The 22,789-nt window shown below is 39.3% G+C and overlaps 1 protein-coding gene across 1 annotated transcript in view; it reads left to right on the top strand.

Moving 5' to 3' along the window:
* Positions 1 to 22,789, top strand: part of LOC108978651 (ABC transporter G family member 20) — a 164,954-nt gene that overhangs the window by 130,299 nt on the left and 11,866 nt on the right. The window contains exons 5-7 of the mRNA XM_018949027.1: positions 11,552 to 11,711; positions 18,592 to 18,854; positions 18,952 to 19,045. Of these exons, the coding sequence (XP_018804572.1) occupies positions 11,552 to 11,711; positions 18,592 to 18,854; positions 18,952 to 19,045 (517 nt within the window). The remainder of the gene's footprint in view (positions 1 to 11,551; positions 11,712 to 18,591; positions 18,855 to 18,951; positions 19,046 to 22,789) is intronic.

Raw genomic sequence — 22,789 nt, 5'->3', positions numbered from 1 at the left:
AAAAAAATAATAAAATTATTTCTAGTAAGAACGAAATTTTTTCTGACACCTCATACAAAACATACAATATTTTTATATAATTATATACTTGCATATCTTACAATCTGCAATATTTATGAAATATTTTTCTAAAACTGCTATGGCAACATTTATTCTCCCAAGTATATCCACACCTTTGTTTTTCCTTTTTTATCGATATTCTGTTTTCCCACTTATGTACACATCCTTTTTTGCCTCACTGCACACTAAATGCATAATTTAAACAAACACAAGTGCACTTTGGCAAATTTATTTGCGTCTGCATGATTTTATATCTGCAAAGGTAAAATAAATAAATAAACAGCTGAAATAATAGCAAAACTTTTAAATGTGGTTTAGCCTAATGAAGTGACTGCTTTTGCTGAGATTAATGTTTTGCTGCAAAAAAACAAAAATCAGGATATATATGTACATATTTATGTAAGTAAATGTACGATATTCTAAACAAAATTAAACCAACACTCGTGAGGAAGGGCTACGTTCGACATAAGGGTTATTAGAAAAATTAAAATCATCATACAWACAAGTGAATTGAGGGTATTGATCMGATTTTATTCACTTTTTAACTGTGTTCCCTGGGTTTCATTAAGATACCACACGTGCAATAAGTAAAGTCAGTCGCATATTGGAAAATCCTGATATCCRTTATATGGGGGCTAGGTAAAATTKTATCTCTTTTAGGCACAAMGACACACTGTYATGAGTAAAACACGCWCTGTAATTTTCATTGAGATAACTCAAATTTTGGCCGATATATGCTGCATAAAGCCACCCGGAAATTCGAAATTTTTTATATTAGGTAAATGGGGGCAGTATTTACCCGTTTSAACCCCTTTATTATACACAGAAATATTATTGTCAGGAAAGGTTTCTGTCTGAATTTCAATTGTTAACCTCACCCATTGACCGATATTTGTAGTCAAAAGTACTGGGGTTCCCATATACCTAGGGCTTGAGCAGCTTGTTGTCCGATTTCATAATACAAAAATGTGAGAAAAAATTATGAAAAAATTCGGGTTTCAAAATATGTATTTTCACCTAAAAATGGGCGGCGCCGCGCTCATGGTGTGCGTATACTATATATAGGGTGCTCGATATTGTGTTTTACTAACTCCAAAAAAAAAAAAAAATAACAAGTTTTTCAGTTAACACACGAGTCAAGAAACTATCACTTCAATTTCGTATGGAGTATGTTTGTATTAAGATTGCTTTTTTTTATCTTCTTTCTGAAATTTTTCCCCTTTCTCTAGCTTTTCCTGCCTTTATTAATGCTTTTTACCTAATTATCAGAATATATACCTCAATGACTTTGTTGGACAGTGTAATTTTTTTGGAAAAATGCCTAGGAAAGTTCTACCGACGAATAGTCTGACCTCAGCGGAGACCAAAAGAAAGTTGTTATTGCCAAAGAAAATGTTCCAACTCGCATATTCCATGTATACTCACTATTCGTTATCATCTATCCCTCTCTCGTTAAATTTCATATATCTATGTAGTCTTCTATTTATATATAATTTATAGCTTTTTCTATCTCTTTCTTTCTATATCTCGCACTTTCTTTCATTCTTTGAATCTGAGGCTTTTAACCAATCAAACACGTGTCCGCCTCCGAGTGAGCTAGTGCCTCTATTATATTCCTAAAATAGATAAATCTGTAGTTATAATGCTCTGTTTCGATCTCAGAATAATCTTTGCACAAGAAAAGTAGCACAGTTGATGTTTTTTTTTTTTTTTTGTTTGTAGTATATAAATATAAAACTCTTTCCCTACCTCTTTCTGTGTATATTTCTCGTCTTCTTTCTATATTTGAACCATAGTGGTGTAGTCGAATATGCGGCGACGGACCGGAGGGTGCGGTAGTTCTTCCAAAAAAAAAAAAAAAAAAAAAAAAAAAAAAAAAAAAAAAAAAAAAAATACCATTTTCGAGGTGGAATGTTTGAGGTAGGCCCTGAGCTAAATATATGTATCTACGATAATTATTCTTCCCTCTAAGTCAAAATATATTATTTTAGTCAAAATTTTCCGCCGATATAAATACCTATGAAAAATTACTTTGTAGTTGAATGYCTGTCTTGATAAATAAATTCGGCTTTTGATTGCTACATTGTGGGGTATTTCATACTGAGTTATGGACACGTCTWCCTTCCCTGAAACTCACCACTTTTAGCTATAAAGCCACCATGCMAATGAGCCCTCAATTTTTCGTTGACGACCCCACATGCCATTCGCTCAGTCGCCTATCATTTCAAGCTTCAATTCTTCTACTCCGCTGTTTAAGCACTTTAGTACTTTTCCTGCTCATAAACAGGTTTATTCCGGCAATTGCTCTTGCCGCCACTGCAGCATTGAAAACATAATAAATCATTCAGGCATTGCTCCAGTACTGTAACTGTACATAGCAGCGCCACTCGCTGTCCTCGCAAGCGAGCGAGTGTGTGTGTGTGTGTGTGTATGGTGGGGAAGTGTGTATCATTGCTGTTGCCTCAGGATGTGTTGCAGCTGTGTTGCGGCTGATAAAATATTCTGTTTGAGTGCGAATGTTTTAATGACGCAAGAATTAAGTTTTCGAGCAATTAAAGCCGCAAGAATTGCATAATATTAAATTAAAACAAATTTTTAGGTCAACATACCGAAGCGCAAACACATACATAAACATACTGTATATATGCATATACAAGTGAAGACACATGTTAGAGCTTTATTTCCAGTGTAGACTCACGTACAACACTACTATTGTAGCTTTGCCGAGCATCGCCCAAGGACACTCGGCTGTTGGCTTGCAGTTCTCCATCTAAGCTAAGGTGAATAAACGGAGTTCAGTGGTGTGTACTAACGTGTCTGGAAATCAGTGGTGCCCAGTGATGCGCATATACAGTTATAACATGAAATTATAACATAAAATTACATCCAGCCAAGCATGTCATAAATTATAGATTACTTAGCTCTTAAAGTTCCATTGAAACGTTGGTATAGCATATTCAAAATCAGCATTTAATTTATTTCCCGTATAAAAACTGTAATACCATAGCGAAGCTGGAAGAGGCCTAGTTCCTAGTTTACTTAGATTTTTCTAAATTTTTAGTGCTTAAACTTTTTTGTTGCTAATGGAGCAAGTGTCTCTAAATGCTGCAATAAATTCGAAAGCTGTTTAGTTTCCTGAGAAGAATCTTAAATGAAGTTTTCTATATGAAAAGTTTTCTTCGAAGACTTGCGTTTATACACTTTCTAAAAGTTTTTAACTCAGAGTTTTCGCAGACCGTGTCTGAATGGTCTAAAATACCCAACTGTTATTAATATGTTTTAGAATCTATTTTAAAAGTCCTTTAGAATAAGTAGTGCCCATAAAAGACCCAGAAACCCATTTACACAATATTTTAYTATATCCTTCTGCGTCAGTGTGGGYCTCCAGTATCACATAACTACTGTACTGAATCGATTGTCAGCCAGAACACTTTTTGCCGTATGAATTTATATTACTCTTCATCAATGGTAATGAAGAGATTCCATCCGGCGTCCTCAACGCTGCTTCCGACTACCCGCCAAGCCGAGGTGTTTACTCGTATGCCATCGYTTTGGGTTTTAATCAAGCTAAGCGCGAAATCAATCATAGGGTTTACCTGCGCTTTGGGAAAGAAATATCTTCTTGGTWTTGAAGTGCGGCATCTCTTTACCCTTCTTCGCGCATAGGTCTGGACCTTGCCAACTCTCCAGCTTCAGAGCGATATCCGCTAACCAGGCAGCCGTCTTCTCATCCTAAAAGTCCACTAGGAATATATCTGACCTAAAGTCGTCTCCAGTGAACCGGTGTATCCACAACACCTGAAAATCWCATCTGAGATGAACTATTGAAGCCCTGTTGGCTCTTTAGAACYTAAGACCTCCGGCAAGCAGTTGCGGACACCGCTATCCAAATGTCATTAAAGGGATCCGCGTATTAATGCCGACCCGCTACCACCGGAGAGAGACTTGGGGCGAACGTTGTCCACCGCCCGCCTGTTGCTGGTTCCCCTTTAGCATCTGGGAACTCGGCGCTTCCTGATTCGTTACCTGCCTGCTCTTCCGCTGCGCGGTTTGCYTCGTTGTTTCTGGGGGTGCAGCTGTTTTATTTTAAGGTGGTTCTTCATGATTTGTTGTTTAAGAAAAGCATAAAGCCTTCACTTAACAGAAATTCCGACAATCAGATAACTCATTGGAAAAATGAACAACATGCCCCACTAAATAGTTTCAAGACAAGAAATTTCACACCTTTCCTTATCTTGATACATTAACAAATCTTTTAGAATCACAACAAATACAACACAAACAAATCGTTCATTTTCTAAAAAGGAAATTTAGCATTCTCCGCATTAAAAGAGCGCTGCAGGAGCAAAACGAATTGATTGAATGTATGGCTGAACGGCAGGAAGATGGACACTCAACTGCTTGATGAATTCACTGCGATTGTAGTCGGCCGAGATGGTCATGTGATTGAGGTGAGATATGCCCATGTACATACGTCCAAGTATGTTGGAGACACCACCAAATGCCGAGCCCGCTTGACTGAGCCTGATGTGAGCATTRTGATTGCCTGACCCAAGGAATTACAACATGCAAAAAGACACGAGGAGCTCTTTTGTGCCAATGAAAATAGCAAAATTCTTTTGGCTGCCGCTGCTGCTGCTTCTTCTTCTCTTCTTCTTCTGGTATGTCACATGCCAGCACTTGCGAACCTTGACGCAGCTACAGTTGCCAATTGTGTAGTGGCCAGCTGAGCAGTGTAGTCCTTGTGTAAAGGGAAAAGTTAGACAACTTTGTGGTTACCCAAACTTGAAGAGTAGAGCACGCCACATGCCGGATGAAGCGAGCATTGAGCTGGACATACATATGTACATGCAGCCATATTTTTAGGTAGATAGCATTAGGAGCGCTAGGATAAGTCCGTGACTTAGCAAGTAGTTGCAGTAGGTATACACTTTATCCTTAAAATGATCAGCGAATTCCGAGATAAAGTCTTAAAATATCTCATCATTAAATTCAATAGGTTTCGGAGCGATAACGCAGCCTAACCAAGCTTTAATAAAAGGCGAAGTGGTCACGTGCATATTCTGTACCTTGAACACAGGTTTCTATTTTTTTTTTTTGGATTCACGAAAGATTTTTGGTAACGAAGCCACGGTAGAAAACGGCTCGGGCTCAGACAACGTGAGCACCATCTTCTCCACTAATATATCCTTATTTAACACACAATTGCGCAACATGAATCGGATCCTGGTTATGTCATAACTGTTTTGTGCTTACGAATTGGTGAAAAAATTGGACCAAAATAATCATTTGAAAAAATTATTACCTAGTGATGACCTCCAGTGTGCAGTTTTATTYCACGCCGTTTTCCGTTTTAAAAAAGAGTACCGACATTTCTGAAGAGTAACTAGAAGATCGGTGTCAATTCTGGAACTTTTTCGTAAATATAATATTTACCGTTTTCGGCTGGATATTCCTTAGCGAATCGATGAAATCCATCTGTTATACGGCTTTCTAAATATTTCAATTTTTTTGTCGGCCATTGAACGCTGATCACAGCTTGTACCAGTCCAACATAGCCACCAACCCTCGTTGTTGCAGATCCGTTTGCTCACTTCACTGCCAAACCTTGTCTTACGACTATATCTGACTGTTCAAGCTGCCACATGTAAGCACTGACCCGAACGACCCACCAAGATAGTCACAGCCACGTATGCGAAATAATTGAGAATGCCACACAAAAAGTACCGCTGCATTTGTAGTTACATATAGTGCTTTGGGTGAGCTATATAAGTTGGTATGGTCGAATTGTGGTTGCTACAAGGTTTTTTATTGTCCACTTTTGGCTCGTCCGTTGGCATAACATTGTTGCATGCACGTGTGGCATAAACAATGCATGAATAGTGCGGAAGCAAGGAAATGACTGTCTGTCCGTTTGGGCAGCTATATGCTTGAAGATCTAGTCTCACTACTACCGTCACTGCTCGTAACACTCCAACACAATGTCTGTCTGTCTGACAGCATTCTTGCGCGCCAATGAATGAGCATGTCAATAGTGTTGAGCACGGCTATGCGGCTGATGGCTGCATACTCATTCATTAAGTTTGTTAATTCGAATATTAAGCTATTCATCTGTAATGTTAAATATTCATTGTCCATTGTCCGTTTGTGCTTAGCACCGATCCGTACGGTATGGTATTGTGTTCACAGTTCTAGCTAAGCTTGTTAAGCTCTTTAGGTAGCAGCTTGTTGCATGTACTCATGTGAGTATTTTCCTACAGTCAGATCTTCCCGCATACCTACTTCTTATTATTTTCCTTTCATTTTCATTCGCTCCCTTTCCGTCTTCCTGCCGCTCATAGCATGCTACAATCACTTAAGCGGATTTGTAAAAGTTGRCATTAATTTCCGTTTCGAACGGCAYTCAATGYTTTTGGCTAGAAGCATTCTGCACCCCCTTCGGTGTATATGCCGCTCACAGACTGACCGGAAATTTCAATACTCGAACCATGAAGAGACATAACCAATTCCAAGAAAACTTGCATACTTTGATGACTATATCCATTTGTTAGTGTGAGTGATGGTCGTTGGTGTGGTATGCTGGCGGGTGGTTTTTGGTAGGCACCACCAGTAAACAAAGCTGGAGTCACTATCGGYATGGAAAATGGTCTCCTTGTAAGTAATTAGTAGTTTGTAACCGCAAATATATAGAGTCAACTGTAGCAACTCTTTGTGWCGTGCAATTTTGATTTTGAAATTGAAAACACACTCAGGATATGAGTTTTCTTTCCTAGATTATAATGCTTCAATTCTTACTGATTTGTAGTTCAATGAGTGCAGTTTTTTGACTGTAGTTCAACTGTTTGTCCCAAAAAGGGGTTTACTCGTAAAATTTTCACTTCTCTTACTAGAAGGCTGCAATAAACAAAGAGAAAGCCGTAGATTCTGGTTAGTGGTTAGATTCTGGTTAGTGCAGTTCATTCAGTGGTGAATGCTTCTTCTAGAGATTCTTAAGTAAGATTTGAAATAATAAATATTATGGCGAACTTCAAGCGTTACTTGCGGTTAATTTTACGCACAAGAGCTTCAGCTTAATCCAGATATTCTCGATCACTCAGCGGGCACTTAATTAATTAATTTTTCTGCTACTTCCTTACGAGTATCATGTTCCAGTAAACCATTTCTTAAGTAACTAGGTGGTAAGCGAAGTGTGATGAAATTTCTTTAAAAAATACGATTTTTCGATTGAAAAAGACTATGTGCTGTCGTTGCAGTGAATACAAACATTTAAATGCTTTAAAGAATATTCCATATACGTGTTACAAGCCTTGACTGGATCGATCTTCAGTACATTGAACGTATTTCGTCTTTTTCGGCTTCAGCACAGTTTTGAAGCGCCACATAAAATCTTATGTCATGATGCTTTCTCTTTATGTAAGGCCCTAGGYTACGTTGCCATTGACAGCTTTTGCGACCTTTACACCATTGCATTTTTGAAGAATATTCAGGAAGTTTCATACCTAAAACATTAGCCAAAATGTGTTTTTATCTCTTAAATGCCAACACGATGATTTGCCAGTACTGTTTTCTTAACTTTTGCGATATTATCGTCACGTCATTAACGTAGACGTTAGATGAGGCAAGWTTTCGATGACTTCACGTCCTTCACTGAATGCTTACTGTGTCACTTAAATACTTCTGCTCGTGATAAAGTAGACTCTCTAAAACACTTCTGCAGCATTTTCAATGGTACCATTCAAAGCACAAAATTTGTATCACACTCATTGTTAAATTTCTTTCTGAAAATAAATTTCTGGTAAAAATCGTCAAACTCTTCGTTTCGTAAGCTTTCCAACACATAATGTTTAAGAAGCCCTTTCACATGCAATCAAAAAGGAAGTTCGTAGATACTTTTTATGGGTATCAAATATTAATATACTAAAATTGTATAATGGTGGCAACCTTCTAAGTTTATGATATCGTAATAGTAAATAATTCTCAAATTTTCTAAACTTATGATAATATTATCTTGTATTTTTTTCATTTTTGAAATAAATTAGATGAAAGGTGGCAACCTTCTTAATTTATTATATTATTATATCTAATGTTTGTCATTTTTTGAAATAAAATCTGAAAAAAGCTGGTAGCTTTCTAAAGTTATTAAATAAAATTCGAAAAAGGTGGCAACATTCTAAACTTATGGTAATATTATATTAAATATTTCTCATTTCTTGAACTAAAGTCYGAAAAAGACGAGAGCATTCTAAAGTTATTAAAGAAAATTTGAAAAAAGGTGGCAACTTTCTAAGTTTATGATAATTGTATACCAAAYTTTTCTTASTTTTTTAAMTAAAATTTGAAAACAGGTGGCAAGTTTCGAAATAAATAAAATTATTAAACTAAATTTGAAAAAAGATGGCAACCTTATAAATTTAAGATGATATTGTATCATCATGAGGGTATTGTATTGGCAACCTTGTAATTATTTTATAATATTTCAGTTTTAAAATTTTTGAAATAAAATTTGAAAAAGGTGGCAACCTTCTAAAGTTATATCATAATATTAAATTTTTTAAATTTTTTAAATAAAATTCGAAAACAAGTAGAAACTTTCAATTTTATGAAAATATTATTTCAAATTTTTCTCCATTGTAAAAATTTGAAGAAAGTTGGTAAAGAAAGTTATAAATTTATGGTAATATTAAAAAAATATATGTACTATTTTAGAAATGAAATTTGAAGAAGTTGGCCATATTCTAAATTTTACAATAACCAAATTTTTTTCGCATAACCTYAAAATTTAAAACCAATTATTTTACGCGCACTGGGTATTAAACTAGTACCGACGTGCACACTACTAGAAACGAATAATTTGCAATGCGGCAAAAATATTTACGTAATTCGACAGCTGTGGAGAGTCTATTGAATTGCACATTTGCACCACCGTCGGTCCCTGTGTCCGCTAAGACTCTTCCGTTTGAAAATTTTTTACAATTCATTGCATTAGACTCACCTGAAGGGCAACTAGTTGGAGGCCAGCAGTCCAGATAGTTTACAAAAGTGTTGGCACAGTCGGTGAGTGGCAAGTAGGACAAGCAGAATAAGTGGCAAGTGGCATGTGGCAGGTGCATGTGGCAACAGCATACTATGTAAGCGTTCGCCCAGTAACTGGCCAAATTACACCTGTTCAATGTGTAGCACTGCGTTACTAATTGACATGTCTGCGAACTAAGGAACGTACAGATATATAATTTCTCATACATACAAACATATATACAGGAATAAATGTAGGTATATATCTATGAATGCCGGAACAATTGGTTAATAGAAAACTTGCCATAGAGCTTTCTTTAGAGACGCGAGCGCTGAGTTAGTGTGGAAGGGAGAGCGACGGAGAGAGAGTGCAAGGTGTGCGGCTAGTGAATTATGACGCGCTGTGAGTTTGTGCTGTGATTGCGAAATATTTATGGACATTTTCGAGGTGCACAAATACTTGTTGTACACCAAGTCTAATTGCCCGCCCATGGAACTCACAGATTAATTATTAAGTTGCGGCGAAAGTGTTAGTAAATCGGTGAGCATGAAGTTCGATATCGAAGATATGAGTGTTTGTGTCTTTGTGATTTCACTTAAGTACATAGTAAGTGCTTAAGTGCATACAGTAGTGCTGCAGTCGAATTTTCGCTTTAATTTAACTCAATCGCTGGCGTGTAATTGGATTTAAACTTTGAACTGCATATTTACAAAGCTGCTTACAAGCTTAAGTGCATGTGTATTGCTAACRGTAATAAAAGTACTTTAATGCCACGAGTGTCGTTCGATAAGACGTTAAGTGTTGGAGTAAAAACATTCAATGCGGAAAAATTATTTCTGCGGTTAGTTGCAGCAAAGCTTTAGAGTCTAGGTCAAATCTGAACGGTTTTGCTCTGAATAATCAAAAATGTAACTTGTACTGGCATCTCAGCATTTACAAAAAATTGAGCTTTCAATCTAACAGAATGGAGAAGTTAGAGTTATAAGTATGGACTTATGATATTTGTAGTACCGAAAATCGTACAACCTGTCTCTATTTGCGGACTATGGCTCTTGCTGCTACTCGAAGCATTGTTTACGCAGCCTTTAATAATATGACAATTTTAGATTTTTTATTTAACCTCGGAAATTATCTTGTTGGTGGGTTCTGACAATATCAGACCAATCTATGCCGGGCATGTTTAACTAGATCTAGAGTCGATCGATCGAAAACTATCTTGTTGGCGGGCTCTGACAATTTCAGACTGATCTAGAGTCAGCGAAATCGTTCTTTGTTAGATGGTACTTCGGAAATTATCTTGTTGGTGGGTTCTAACAATATCAGACCAATCTAGAGTCGGGAGAATCATTCTTTGTTAGATCGGAAACTATCTTGTTGACAATTTCAGACTGATCTAGAGTCAGTGGAATCGTTTTTTGTTAGATGGTACTTTGGAAATTATCTTGTTGGTGGTTGCTGACTATAACAGCTCCAGCTTATTTCTTTTAATTTAATGTCATTTTTGCTCGTGAAACTAATAATGGTTTCATCAATTGAGCACCGGAGTTTCCATATGCAAATCCATTTCATAATAGTCTCGAATTTTGAACCGATCAAAATTGACACGATCTTTAAAAAATATGGTACAACTTCCGCATACTCTGAGGTGCGATACTTGCTTGATAAGTTCTTGAGAATAAAATTTATCTTTTATAGCAGCACTTTGGAGTACCTGAGTAGCTAATGTCAGTTGAACTCTTGCCAAGACAGCTATTAACAGTGCATAATTGATAGCACAACCCACTGTACAATTCAGTGGTAAAGAATTCAAAGCATCTTATCTCCTCGCTCTTAACTGAACTTTGTATTATTTGATATTTTAATAGTTTCGCTATTTTTAGCGCACTTATCATGTCTATGCATACAAATGAGTAAACATAGTTGACTCGCTTAAGCAGCCGAACCGTTTAAAAGTCTCAAAATACCGTATTTTTCATCGGAATTTATTCAAAAGGGATTTTACTGTATTTACCGACACACTTGAGCATTTAACTTCGTTCGCAACACTAATTACTCAGTTGTTCATTTCACTGGTCTTCGCTCAATTGYTCATTTCGCTGGCTCATGACGCTCGCCACTCTTCAGCAGGAATGTGTTATAATTAAACGTATAAGTAATGAAAGTTTAGTTGAGCTGCTAAGTAACAAGTGTGTAATTAAAAGTTTAATTTATTTGCCATCATGTGTTTGTCGATCGCCAGGGTATGAGAGTTATGTGTGTGTGTGAATGCTGAGAAAAGCAATAAATTAAATGAGGATAAAGAATAAGCGCATTTAACATGAGGTTATTTGTGCGCTCTCTATTTTTTTGGGCTTGAAAATATTTTTAAGGATTCATGCGAAATATAGGCTTTATAAATTTATCACTGTATAAGCCCGAACCTCAATTTGTTTATATTTGGTTATATTAACTGTTTTGATATCTTTATTTCTCTTCCAGTTATGGCCTCTTGGGCGCTTCCGGTTGCGGTAAGACTACACTACTTTCTTGCATCGTGGGCAGACGCCGCTTGAACTCCGGTGAAATATGGGTGCTTGGTGGACGTCCAGGGTCTAGAGGTTCGGGTGTGCCTGGTCCACGTATCGGCTACATGCCTCAGGTGAGTTTCGTATYCAGACACATTAATGTTGAATTCAAAATTGGCCTCCTCAGTTTGGACTTTCTACGAAAAATTTATTTATCACACTGCCGAATACCACACCATTCTAAATATGTAGGCAGGAAGCTTTAAATTTGAATAATTGTCGCTGATCTTTTCAATAAAATTGCAGCTACTCTTTGTGGCAAAGAGTTCGCTTTGTTGTATTCTCCGAGCAGACGTAACGTTAAGATTTTCGATGATCTCTCTTTTATCGTGTTTATTATTCTGTAAGCGTCTAATAAATGTCTCTCTTTAGAGATTTGAACTCTCGCTCAACTTAAGTTTACAGTTTGCTTTCGGACATAGCTCGGTGGGTAATGTAGGTTATGCAAACACTGATTACATGACCCCACTTTTGAACTGAGAAAGAAGGTTCTAAGTAAACATAGAAGAAGATGGTTGAAGTAGAATTATGTTAGCTACATGATGGAAATACTAACTGGGCACAATCTGGAGGCGACCCGCGCCTGCGAGAAGACTGCAGGAAAAGCCTAGCCCCATGGAAACAATGTATCACATCTGGGTTCCCCACGGCCTGATACACTGTTGCAGGTATCGCTGGTGAGGCCACTGTGTATGTTGAAATTCCTGCCAAGCGCAGGCGTCCTAAGGAATGACTATACCTCTGGGTATACGGTATCGCAAAGGAATAAAACTGGTCTATGCGTGGCTTATTGACCTACCAGATTAACCTCAGTTAACCTAACCTTTAAAAAGCTAAAGTTCAAGTAACTTGGAGCCTGCCTATTTTATTTAGCTTACCTAAGTATTGCTCTGAGTTAAACGGTTCTAAAGAATAAAGAAAAGAAGATACATCACCAACAATATGTCTGTCTCATTCATACATACAACAAATCGGCTTTGGAGCTATAGCAAAAAGACCCGCATTCATGCTCAAGTGAAATAAAAGGAGAGAAACTGTTGGAGAGTAAGTGTTTGGATTATGAAAAGCTTTTCGTCTTCCATTCGTAGCGAAACAGTGTGCAATATAAGGAAAAGCATAACACGTGCACATGTGTGAGTGCATTGTAGACACAAGAAATGAATGACTGGATTTTCTGAGCGCCACATGGAAAAAAAAGCAGCAACAGCAACAAACAAATTCGAAATACTGCGAAGTACTTTAACGCAGCGCAAAGCCACCGCATAAGCTACTTTTGTAACACTTAAATAAAAACAAAGGCAACAGCAAAAACATTTGAATGTTGCAAATTATTTTATAACTGYAATTTCGAGAATTTTCACGCGTTGTTGAAAGCTATGCACTTTCGCGTTTTAAGTAATTTGTGATATTTTAAGCTTCTCTCATAGCGATGATGCTATCTCCTCTTCATCCGTAGAGGTGATGCTGCTGCCAACTGGAAGGATATTCAATCTGACTGCATGAAGTTCGAGCGGACCGTGTCGAGTAAGAACTCTTGCTAACAATTGAATGTTTCCATTGCTGAGAGTTGAGTTCCTTCGAGTTCATACAATTTACTCCGCATCAGAAGGAATTTGTGACTCTACATCGACTCACACTTGCTGAGTTTGTTTTGTGGGCTCAACAGTCTAACATGGTACCACAAGAATCCAACGGAGGTTCTACTCGTTAAAACTGCTCAATTATTGAAACGGAAGTACTTATCAAGTATATCATTACATAACTCTATCCCTGAGATAAAGAGTCCAGACATACGTTCACTAGTCTTGCGCGCTCACTCAGCGAACTCAAAGTTAATAACGCTTTCCAAATATCAAAGTTGATAGTAAGCACTCTGCAGGAGATTGCGCTCCGGAGCAGTAGCTCCACTGCTACCTTTATGGCAGTCACCTCTGCTTTGGAAGACGCTGCAGTGGTGAGGATGTCTAAAACTAAAGTTGATGGAAAGCTCCCAACAGTGTACTTCTCTACCAATTGTTTGACCTATCGGTAAAARGGCTCAGCGCCCTTCTCCTCCAGCGAGTGCTTCGCTCAATGCCTATCTCGAAGGTATGTGGGCAGAGCAGCGACCGCCAGTGTTAAGCTCGGCGACCTGGTAATCCAAGTAATTTTAAATGGGATCAAAATGTGTGAGGATTTCAGTATGCCCAGACTCGCATACATCCAAGTACCCAGAGTCACTGAGTCTGGACAGCTTTCGCGACCATGCACATTGCGAGTGATATGATATATGCTGTAAGACATTCAGTGCCATAGTTGCTGTGGTTCATAGTGCACCAAAAAATATGATGAGAATAGCCTGTTGCACAGTAGACTTGTAAAAGTTTATAAAATTTTCATACTTTGTTGAGATCTGTCTACAAACGAGAACAAGATCACAAACAACGTTAGCAGGTTCGACCAAGTTTTTATGTTGCGTCCGTAATCTACCGCGCTGCAGCAGTAAAACACATTTTTTCTCGGTTTCAAAGGTCTCTATAACCGGTTGCAAATACCACGAGACACGAAAGAAGTGYAAAATTTTGTGCAACAACATAAAGAAGCTTTCAAACTTATAACTGTGGCGTCTTTCCGATTCTTTTTTTATCCCACTTTTATTCCCTGATTCTCTTTTTCCTTTYKTGTTTTTTGTTTATGTCGCTTTTAGCTTTTAAGTGTTGTCGCCGCAGCGCTGTCTTATCGCTTCTWGGAAACTGCAAACGCAGCTTAAAATCTACAAGCTGCCGTTTTAATATCTTTATCTACATCGCAACTGTGGAAGGCGTTGATAACGGTTGCCCGTGGATATGCTATATGTATGCAGTGCATGTGTATTTATATAGATTTAACGGTAAAAGGATTTTTATTCTCTTAACATACTCTCTTCACACACTTAACGCGCAACGTTCAAACACTTTACGCAGAGTTGTATTGGCCACAGCTACAGTTGGCATTAAATACTTCATATTAACGCTATGACGTTGCATGCCACACACGCTTGCGAGCATTCAAAACTAAGTACGCACTACGCTCCACTGGCGAGCGAAGTTGGCTGCATATGCAGTGGCAACACGAAAGTCGAAGAAAGCAGTTAAAGGCAAAAAAAAAAGGAAATGAAAGTGAAAACTGAAGAATTTAATGCGAGCAAATGGTGCAGGCAGAACGTGTTGCATGGAAAAAATGAAGTGATAAAAAAAAATAAAGTGACGAAAAAATGGCCGCGCACACACACACATATAACCACATATGTAAAATTGTTCAAGTTGTTGCGCAAAAAAGAGAAACCTTCGAACTGGTTAAACAACCAACATGGAATACGAGCGCGCCTCGTACGCCCTGCCAGCCGCGGCGCGCGCGTTCACATACTTTACGATTTGCTGCGCTCGCCARTGCGGCGTGTCCATTGTGACGCGTTTACATGAATACAGTGCGGGATTATGGGCGGATTTGTGAGCGACAACTCAAGGATGAAGCAAGACAAGACAAGAAAAAASACAACAACAATAAGAACAAAAGCGCGTTCATGAAAGCATGCATATATATGTATGTATATAAATGTGAATATGTGCGCGCTTGCTTGCTCGCCGCAATAACCGTCAATGCCATTCCCGACGCCTCGAGCGCGGTTACACGCACGCACACACACACACACATGCCGCGCGCGCTGACGTCGCCATAGCACCGCACTTTTCGTTTGTAGTCACCACTGTACACTTGTTCGCAGCTTTTTGGTCATAAATCTACCAAATTCAAAGCGCCCGCCCGTCTAACGCGCRCCATCATCCACACCCACCGCGTAACTCCTTCTTCAACTTTCGTAGCAAAATGTGCGAGCGCGCAACATAAAATGTAGCAGCGCGACGCGGCTTATTCATAGAATCTTGCTGAGCGCGCTCAATTGTTTTTGTCTTGTTTTTGTTGTTGTTCAAAATGTTGTCTCTTCTTATGCGCAAAACATTTGTATGCGCGCATATGCGGGTGTGTGTGTGTGTGCTTCGGTGTCGCCGATTGCTGCCATAATAACGAAACTCCCACAGGCCATGTCAGACAACAAGCGTAGCTCTTGAGCTGAGCTCCCTAGCTGCTTAAATGCTTAAATGCGCGCAGATACCATCGAATTGCTATATTGATGGCGTCGCCGAAGAAAAGGCATTCGCTTGGGTTTGTATGTGTGCGTGCTTGTTCTGCGCGCACCACAAATAGCTTATGAACGACATTTTGAAGAKCGGATTAAATGTTTTGCGCTTTGTGTATTGCCCCTATTCTTGCACTGCTGTGCTACATTGTTGCTGTCGCTATTGCTTGCAGTTTGGTTCAATGAAAAATGATTTATTTTCAGCTGTTGGTATATTAAAAAGTTTCCGCCACGAAGTTTAACTGAAAAGGAATTTTTTTAGATTATGGCGGGCGTGTGAGGCAACTTTGAAGTGAGACATTTTGAAAGTTTAACTGCCTTAAAGTGTTAGAGTTAAAATTTCAAGAGATTATAAAACGATTCCAATGCGAGACTAAAGCGCTTTCCCTCACGAACAGATAAAGTTCAAGACTCACAACAAAAAAAAAAAAAAAAAAAAAAAACACGCAATAATATCAATACCCTGATTATTGTAAACAGTTGTTTTCCGCGTTTGTAGGGGAGCGGCCTAATAATTTTCCTAGCGCATATTTAATTTCTTACATCGATAGTTAACACTAACATCGTCACACCCATTAAAGTYAAGGTCTACCTGTTCTAAACCTATTTTATCACTCTGTAAGCCTCCTGCTCTTACTTTCACTTTCTCAAACCATCTCTCATTTTATCATTCCTTCTCTCTATACAGATAATACTTTCTACCCCTCTCTCATTCTCTATATCTCCTCCTTCTTTTTTCTCTTTTCTTTCTTGTTGAGTTTCATTCAAATATTTGATTTATTGCTGCTGTTTTAACAACACTATTTCGGGTTTACAGATAATCACTTCCTGATCTTAGAAGTGTTATTCGGTTATACTGACCGGCAATGATGCCACACATATACCCACTGGTCCTTAGAAATGCCAATTGGTTCACTTTAAATTTAGCTGTAGTTTTCGTCATAAAAACTCAATGCTTTTTGCGAACTTTACGAGTGACTTGATCTCAAATTTTGATACTTTATCTAATCTCTTGAACTGCGAAGCTCCTAGATACTTAAGACGAGTTCTAGATAGTGCTGGACACAGGCATAGGAGATGTTTCAGTGTCTCCCTGTTGCCAACCTCACTGCTTTTCCTGCTTGTAGCGTCATTACTTGTGGCCATCAGCCTCACATATGCTGTCAATAGGTTGTGACCTGTCATCAAACTAACAATCGTCCTTCGCGGTCCTCAACTACGCCGCGCCAATATGGTCCCCTGCATGCAGTGGAACGCAGACAAAGAAGCTTTAGACACTGTACTCCAGAGGTCATTCCTCAATTATGTCGACGACATTAGACTATTCGCCGACCAGACTTCGGACGCAACAAACTTCCGACAGCTACTAACCGCTATTCACAGTAGAGCCCACACCGACTCCCTACCATGAATTGACGTACTCGGAATCAGACCAATACACATCGCAGGCAAAGAGCTCGAGTTGCCGCGAGAAATGAAAGTGACTCTTTCGCAGCTTCGTTCTGGATACTGTAGCAGGTTAAACTCTTTATTATACAGATTCGGTCCTGACAAATCAAATATATGTCCAGGGTGCAACGAGTCCCCCCATAACATCAACCACCTCTTTGATAACCCTACACAACTGTTGTTAGCTATTTTAGATGCTTTCCTTACCACAAAGACTTCCTCCTGAAATAAATTGCAGCATTCCGGAATTTCGAAAAGTCGCCTGAGATCAAGCTTCGAACAACAGGTTCCGGGTCCCATTCCATTTTTGATTCATCTGTGTAGATGCTGTAAGTTTTGCAGTCGAGCCGCATGCTCCTAGGCATCTACCCTATTTTTGTGTGGCTTGAAATCTTCGCTCCCTATATANTCTATTTAATCCACCAACCCTATCCTTATTGACTATGTCCGAAGGTCTTTGAGGAGAACCCGCCTAAGGCTGTCAATTTTGCAGCTGAGGTCTCACTTCATAGTTTTCCAAGTCCGGTACTATACCTCTTTGCACAGAGTACCATTGCGGTCTTATCGGCAATTGTCTCCAAGCTGACCGATATCGCCCGTCAGTGTATGAACCTTCGAGCGTTGTCTATCACTTAACTTATTGTATCCAGGTACTTCCCCGTCACTAGTGTAGCTGTGTCATCCTAAGGGATATCAGTCCATGTGCTTCACTTTAAAATATTTTCCAGAAGCTCATTAGCGTCAAGTGACCATAGGAAACGCCCGGAGTATATTCCTTAAGCTCTAGAGCTCTTTATTCACTTGYATTTAACGATAATACTATTCCTTATTCAGAAGGGTTGATTAGTAACGGCGCAGGACTCAAGTTCCTACGTTCCCAAATTGCCGCCAGCTTAACTTGATAATTGCGTTCGAAGGTCTCTTAAGGAACCCGCTAGCTATTAGCGCCAGTTGATATAAGAAGGGCTAAACGCCTTTGACGGCAACCCACGTGAGTTCGGCTGGGTAGCAGGGGGAGTCGTTGCAAGCTCCATAGACACTACTATGCCGCAAAGGCGTCAGYCGAAACTGAGTGTGGTAGAGTTGCCAAAGTTTTTCTGTTCCTCAATTAAACTGCTTTCCTATGGTAAACACGAATTCACGCTTCATTTCTTATTTATTTACTCACACACTTGCATTCCAGTCCATTGCAATTTTCGTTTTCCATTTTTTACTTTACACTCTCGGCTTTTTTATGCGAACTCCGGTGGTGTGCGCTTACATTGTCTGTTGTTCATCGAATTCTTTCACCTGCATTGTTGTAACGTTGCTTTTCTTTGCTCTCTTTCTTTTTTTTTTTCGTACACACACAGGAAGTTGCACTCTATGGCGAGTTCACGTTGCGCGAAACACTAATCTACTTCGGCACGATTGCGGCTATGGCCCGCAACGATATCGATGACCGCACGGAATTTTTGTTGAAATTTTTGAATCTGCCAAATGGTTCGCGGCAGGTGAAAAATCTCAGCGGTGGCCAACAGCGACGCATGAGTTTGGCCGTGGTCCTGTTGCACGAACCGGAATTGCTGATACTTGACGAGCCGACTGTGGGCGTTGATCCAGTCTTGCGGCAAAGGTAATTGAATAGTCTGCGGCACGTGGGCACATACATTTACGTGCATGCACATATTCTAATTTTCGGTTGTTTTTATCTTTCCACATGTTTCGTCTAGTATCTGGGATCATCTGGTTGACATCACAAAAACTGGGAATACAACTGTGATAATTACAACACATTACATTGACGAGTGCGCTCAAGCACATGTGGTAAGTTGACTAGAATTTAAAATTTTTTTAATGTCCAAGATTAAGGTGTCGGTTTGCAAGCACAACGCTTTTATTTGGATGTTGGGCTTTTCGTAGTAAAGAGAAATTCAGGAAATTGATATATTTTCCCGAAGCCCGGCAAAAGTTTACATGTCGCTGCCAAGGATTTCAAGTCTATTAGGTTCTCCAGGTTTCTTTTATGAACTTKTATAGTTGGACAGTAGTAACAAAGCACCAAATATTAGGGGATCAGCTTGCTTACTGTAAAGGAAAGTGGGTAAACGCTACTCTACATGTAGCAAAGAGTACAACTACGTGCAAGAAATATGCAGCGGTGACATTTCTGGATATTGAGTGAGCTTTCCACAACGGCTGGAGACGTTTGTTAGAGCTCTTGAAAAGTTTGAACTCGAATTGATCCTCAGTCATCTCATATATTGGCTTTTTTCTGACGGAAATGTAGTCTCGAAGCGAGGTTTGCGCTCTGATAATTAATAAATGAGGTTTGTACCGCGACCTAAAGTCTATTGTGCTCCAATTGCAACTATGAAACGTCAATAGGGCACTTCTGCTATTCCAGTGTGCATACATATAAGAGTGTGGCGTAATCAATGGAGCAGACGTGCAATGAGCCTTTTAACTGATGAATCGATGCTTCTTTCTTGTTTCAAGGCGTTACTTTTACTCCAATAGTAGAGCTGTTGTAAAGATCTTAAGATTGTTGACAGTGCGTTTAAAACTACTCAAGAAGTGCATGACCTCGTTAGCGGTAATGTCAAGTTACTTCTATATTTTATTTTGCTATAACAACCTCTTCGGTTATAATCACACCAGCGGCTGCACAGGTTCCTGTTCTATTGCATCCTGGCATTGCATCTATGAACATCGAGCTTAGCTAGCGTTGGTTAGTGACTAGCATATGTCCAGTCACAAAAACTTTCTGGCTGAAAGTGGAACGTAAGAGGTCGATTTAAAATTTATCTCGCCACAATAATGTTAGTTTTAACTGAACGGTATCCTATTGACGCTTGTTCGGTGAGGCTAAGGATTTTGGAACTYAAACTCTTCAATGTTGCATATAAGAAGTTGAGGTGGAGGTGATGGTCCACCACTATTGTCAAGCTTTCGCCGGTCTAAGATTGAACTATCTCCATTGGCTTAGCTTCTATGATCCAAGCAATCTCTGGTTGGAATTGATATTAGCCGTCTCAATAATTGTGTGGCAGACGCGAGGCATTTTGTCGGTATGCGTCGATATTCTCGTTTCAAATTCAGAATTTCTGGGCATTACAATCGCGTACAAAGCTGCGCTAGCTGCGTAAGTGCGATTTTCACTTTGATTTGCGGAGAAATGGTTTCGACGATTCAGAGCGGGAACGCCACCATGGATAAACCAGCCGGCGGAAGACCTATGACRACGAATACCGATCAATTCATGGGAAACATCGARTTCGACCGGCATGTGGCATCTYGTGACATCGCCCAGAAAATGGGAGTTAGTCACCAAACCATTTTAAACATCTGCAGAAGGCTGGATACACAAAAAACCTTGATCATTTGACGCACAAACACCTGCTGGAACAACGCCTGCGATATGCTGCTGAAACGGAACGAACGCCCATTTTTGAAGCGGATGCTCACTGGCGACGAAACATGGAACACATAAAACAATATAAAGCGCAAACCGGTCATGGTCGAAGGCCATGAGTCGTCCCAAACAGTGGCCAAGTCGGGATTGACCGCCAGGAAGATTTTACTGTGTGTTTGGTGGGATTGGAAGGGAATCATCCATTATCAGCTGCTCTCATGTGGCCAGACGTTGAGTTCTACCATCTACTGCGAACAATTAGACTGCTTGAAACCGGCGATCGACAAGAAGCGTCCAGAAATGGCCAACAGGAAGAGTGTAGTATTCCACCAGGACAATGCCAGACCACACACTTCGTTGATGACTAGTCAGAAGCTACGGGAGCTCGAATGGGAGGTTTTATATCATCCAATAGCCCGGACATAGCGCGAAGTGATTATCATCTGTTCCTGTCCATGCGAACGCCCTTGTTGGTGTAAAGTCCGAGTTCTGGCTTCTACGAGGGGGATATTATGAAGTTGTCGTCTAGATGGAAACAGATTAGCGAACGAAACGGCGCATATTTGAACTAAATCCGATCAATGTAACACTTTTTATAAACCATTGAATAAAGAGCAAAAAGGCGAAAGGGAGATATTTGACAAYCTAATATATGAATTTTATAGCGTTGCCAGTTGGTTTTAATTTTAAAACTCCTATGATCAATTAATTTTCAATTTCATTAATTAAATATATTTTCAAATAATAAAGTATGTGCATCTCATGTGATCCAAATGAGAGGTTAAAAAATTTCTATACTCGGAAAACAGACAAAATAAAATATTTAATCACCTTTCGTTTTTGTTTATTGATATGGATTTAGATTTCATGTGATTGACACATAAAACTTAAAAAAAGAAAATATTATTAATTGATAAAGAAAATAAAATATCTAATTTCTCTTCACATACAATTACTGCGTGCAATTTCAATATACCAACCTGAAATGCAGCGCCAACAGCAGCAAAGATAAATTAAAACTCTTATCGACAAACGTATGGCATGCCATCAACGCGATGACACATCAAACTAGACTCAAATAAATACACGCCACTAAAACTGAAATATTTTCCCTGTTTCACAGCAGTTTGCCGGTAAACACCAAACTAAGCGCTTGATGCCGAAATTGATAGTTGAATAGATTTGCAACAACAACAGTTGCTCTACCATTTTCAACGACAAGCGCCCAAAAGCAGGCAACGCATTTTTATTACCACAAAAAAAAAAAAAAACACGAAATTTCGTGTGGAAGACACCGCTTTTCTACTACTTTCTTACCATACACTATGTATGTGTGTGCAGTTACATACTTTCGTATCGAAAGCCCACCTTCGGTACACAAATAGTCAGTGGCAATTTGCGCGCAGTCATCACTTTCGGCAAGTTCACCAAAAATTACACGCACGAAGTCAACTGCGAAGGTTTATACATATATATGCTTGCTGCTGTGCGCACATAAGTAGGAAAACGGCTGACAACGCTAAGTGCGCGTGGCGCGTATGAGATTGTTTGCTTTATCGTTACTTGTACGCTGCCAGGCATAAGCATATTCCCACAATCTTTGTCTGTTTGCCTGCATATGTGGGAGTGTTTGTGTTTGTGTTTGTGACACAAGTGAGACACTACTCCTGCACAAATACAAACATGTTGTCGTTGTTGTTACAACTCTCTGGCRCACGCATCGCCTAATCCCCGTTCGTGGCAAACATATCTATCGCACTACTAGCGCATGATACATTGCGTATACGTCGTGTATGCCCAGCGGCGGCCTTAATGCTGCTTATGCCAATTGTAAGCGTATGTAGGTGTATATATGGTTTTATATATGTATGCATGTGTATATAGTTGTGTGTGTGTGCGCAAGTATTTACGTGTGTGCTGAAACTCCTYATGGCAGGATGGTACTTTTCCTGGCTTTTAGCTTTTGGCGTTTACAATGTGTGCCGAAAACTTCGTATTGATATTAAATTAAGTTGCACGGCAACCGGAAATTGTAAATAATGTCAATTTCTATGCTATGCTATTTAATCCAGTACAAACTCGAGGATTAACTTTTATTTATTAACAGATTTACGCGCAGGCCGCAGTGAGTAACGACTTGCCTTTGTTCGGCTCGC

Source organism: Bactrocera latifrons, unplaced genomic scaffold (assembly GCF_001853355.1).
Source record: "Bactrocera latifrons isolate USDA-ARS-PBARC rearing strain unplaced genomic scaffold, ASM185335v1 scaffold_125, whole genome shotgun sequence".
Classification (NCBI taxonomy): domain Eukaryota; kingdom Metazoa; phylum Arthropoda; class Insecta; order Diptera; family Tephritidae; genus Bactrocera; species Bactrocera latifrons.
Note: the sequence above shows the minus strand (reverse complement) of the source record. Positions and strands in the feature narration are given on the sequence as shown.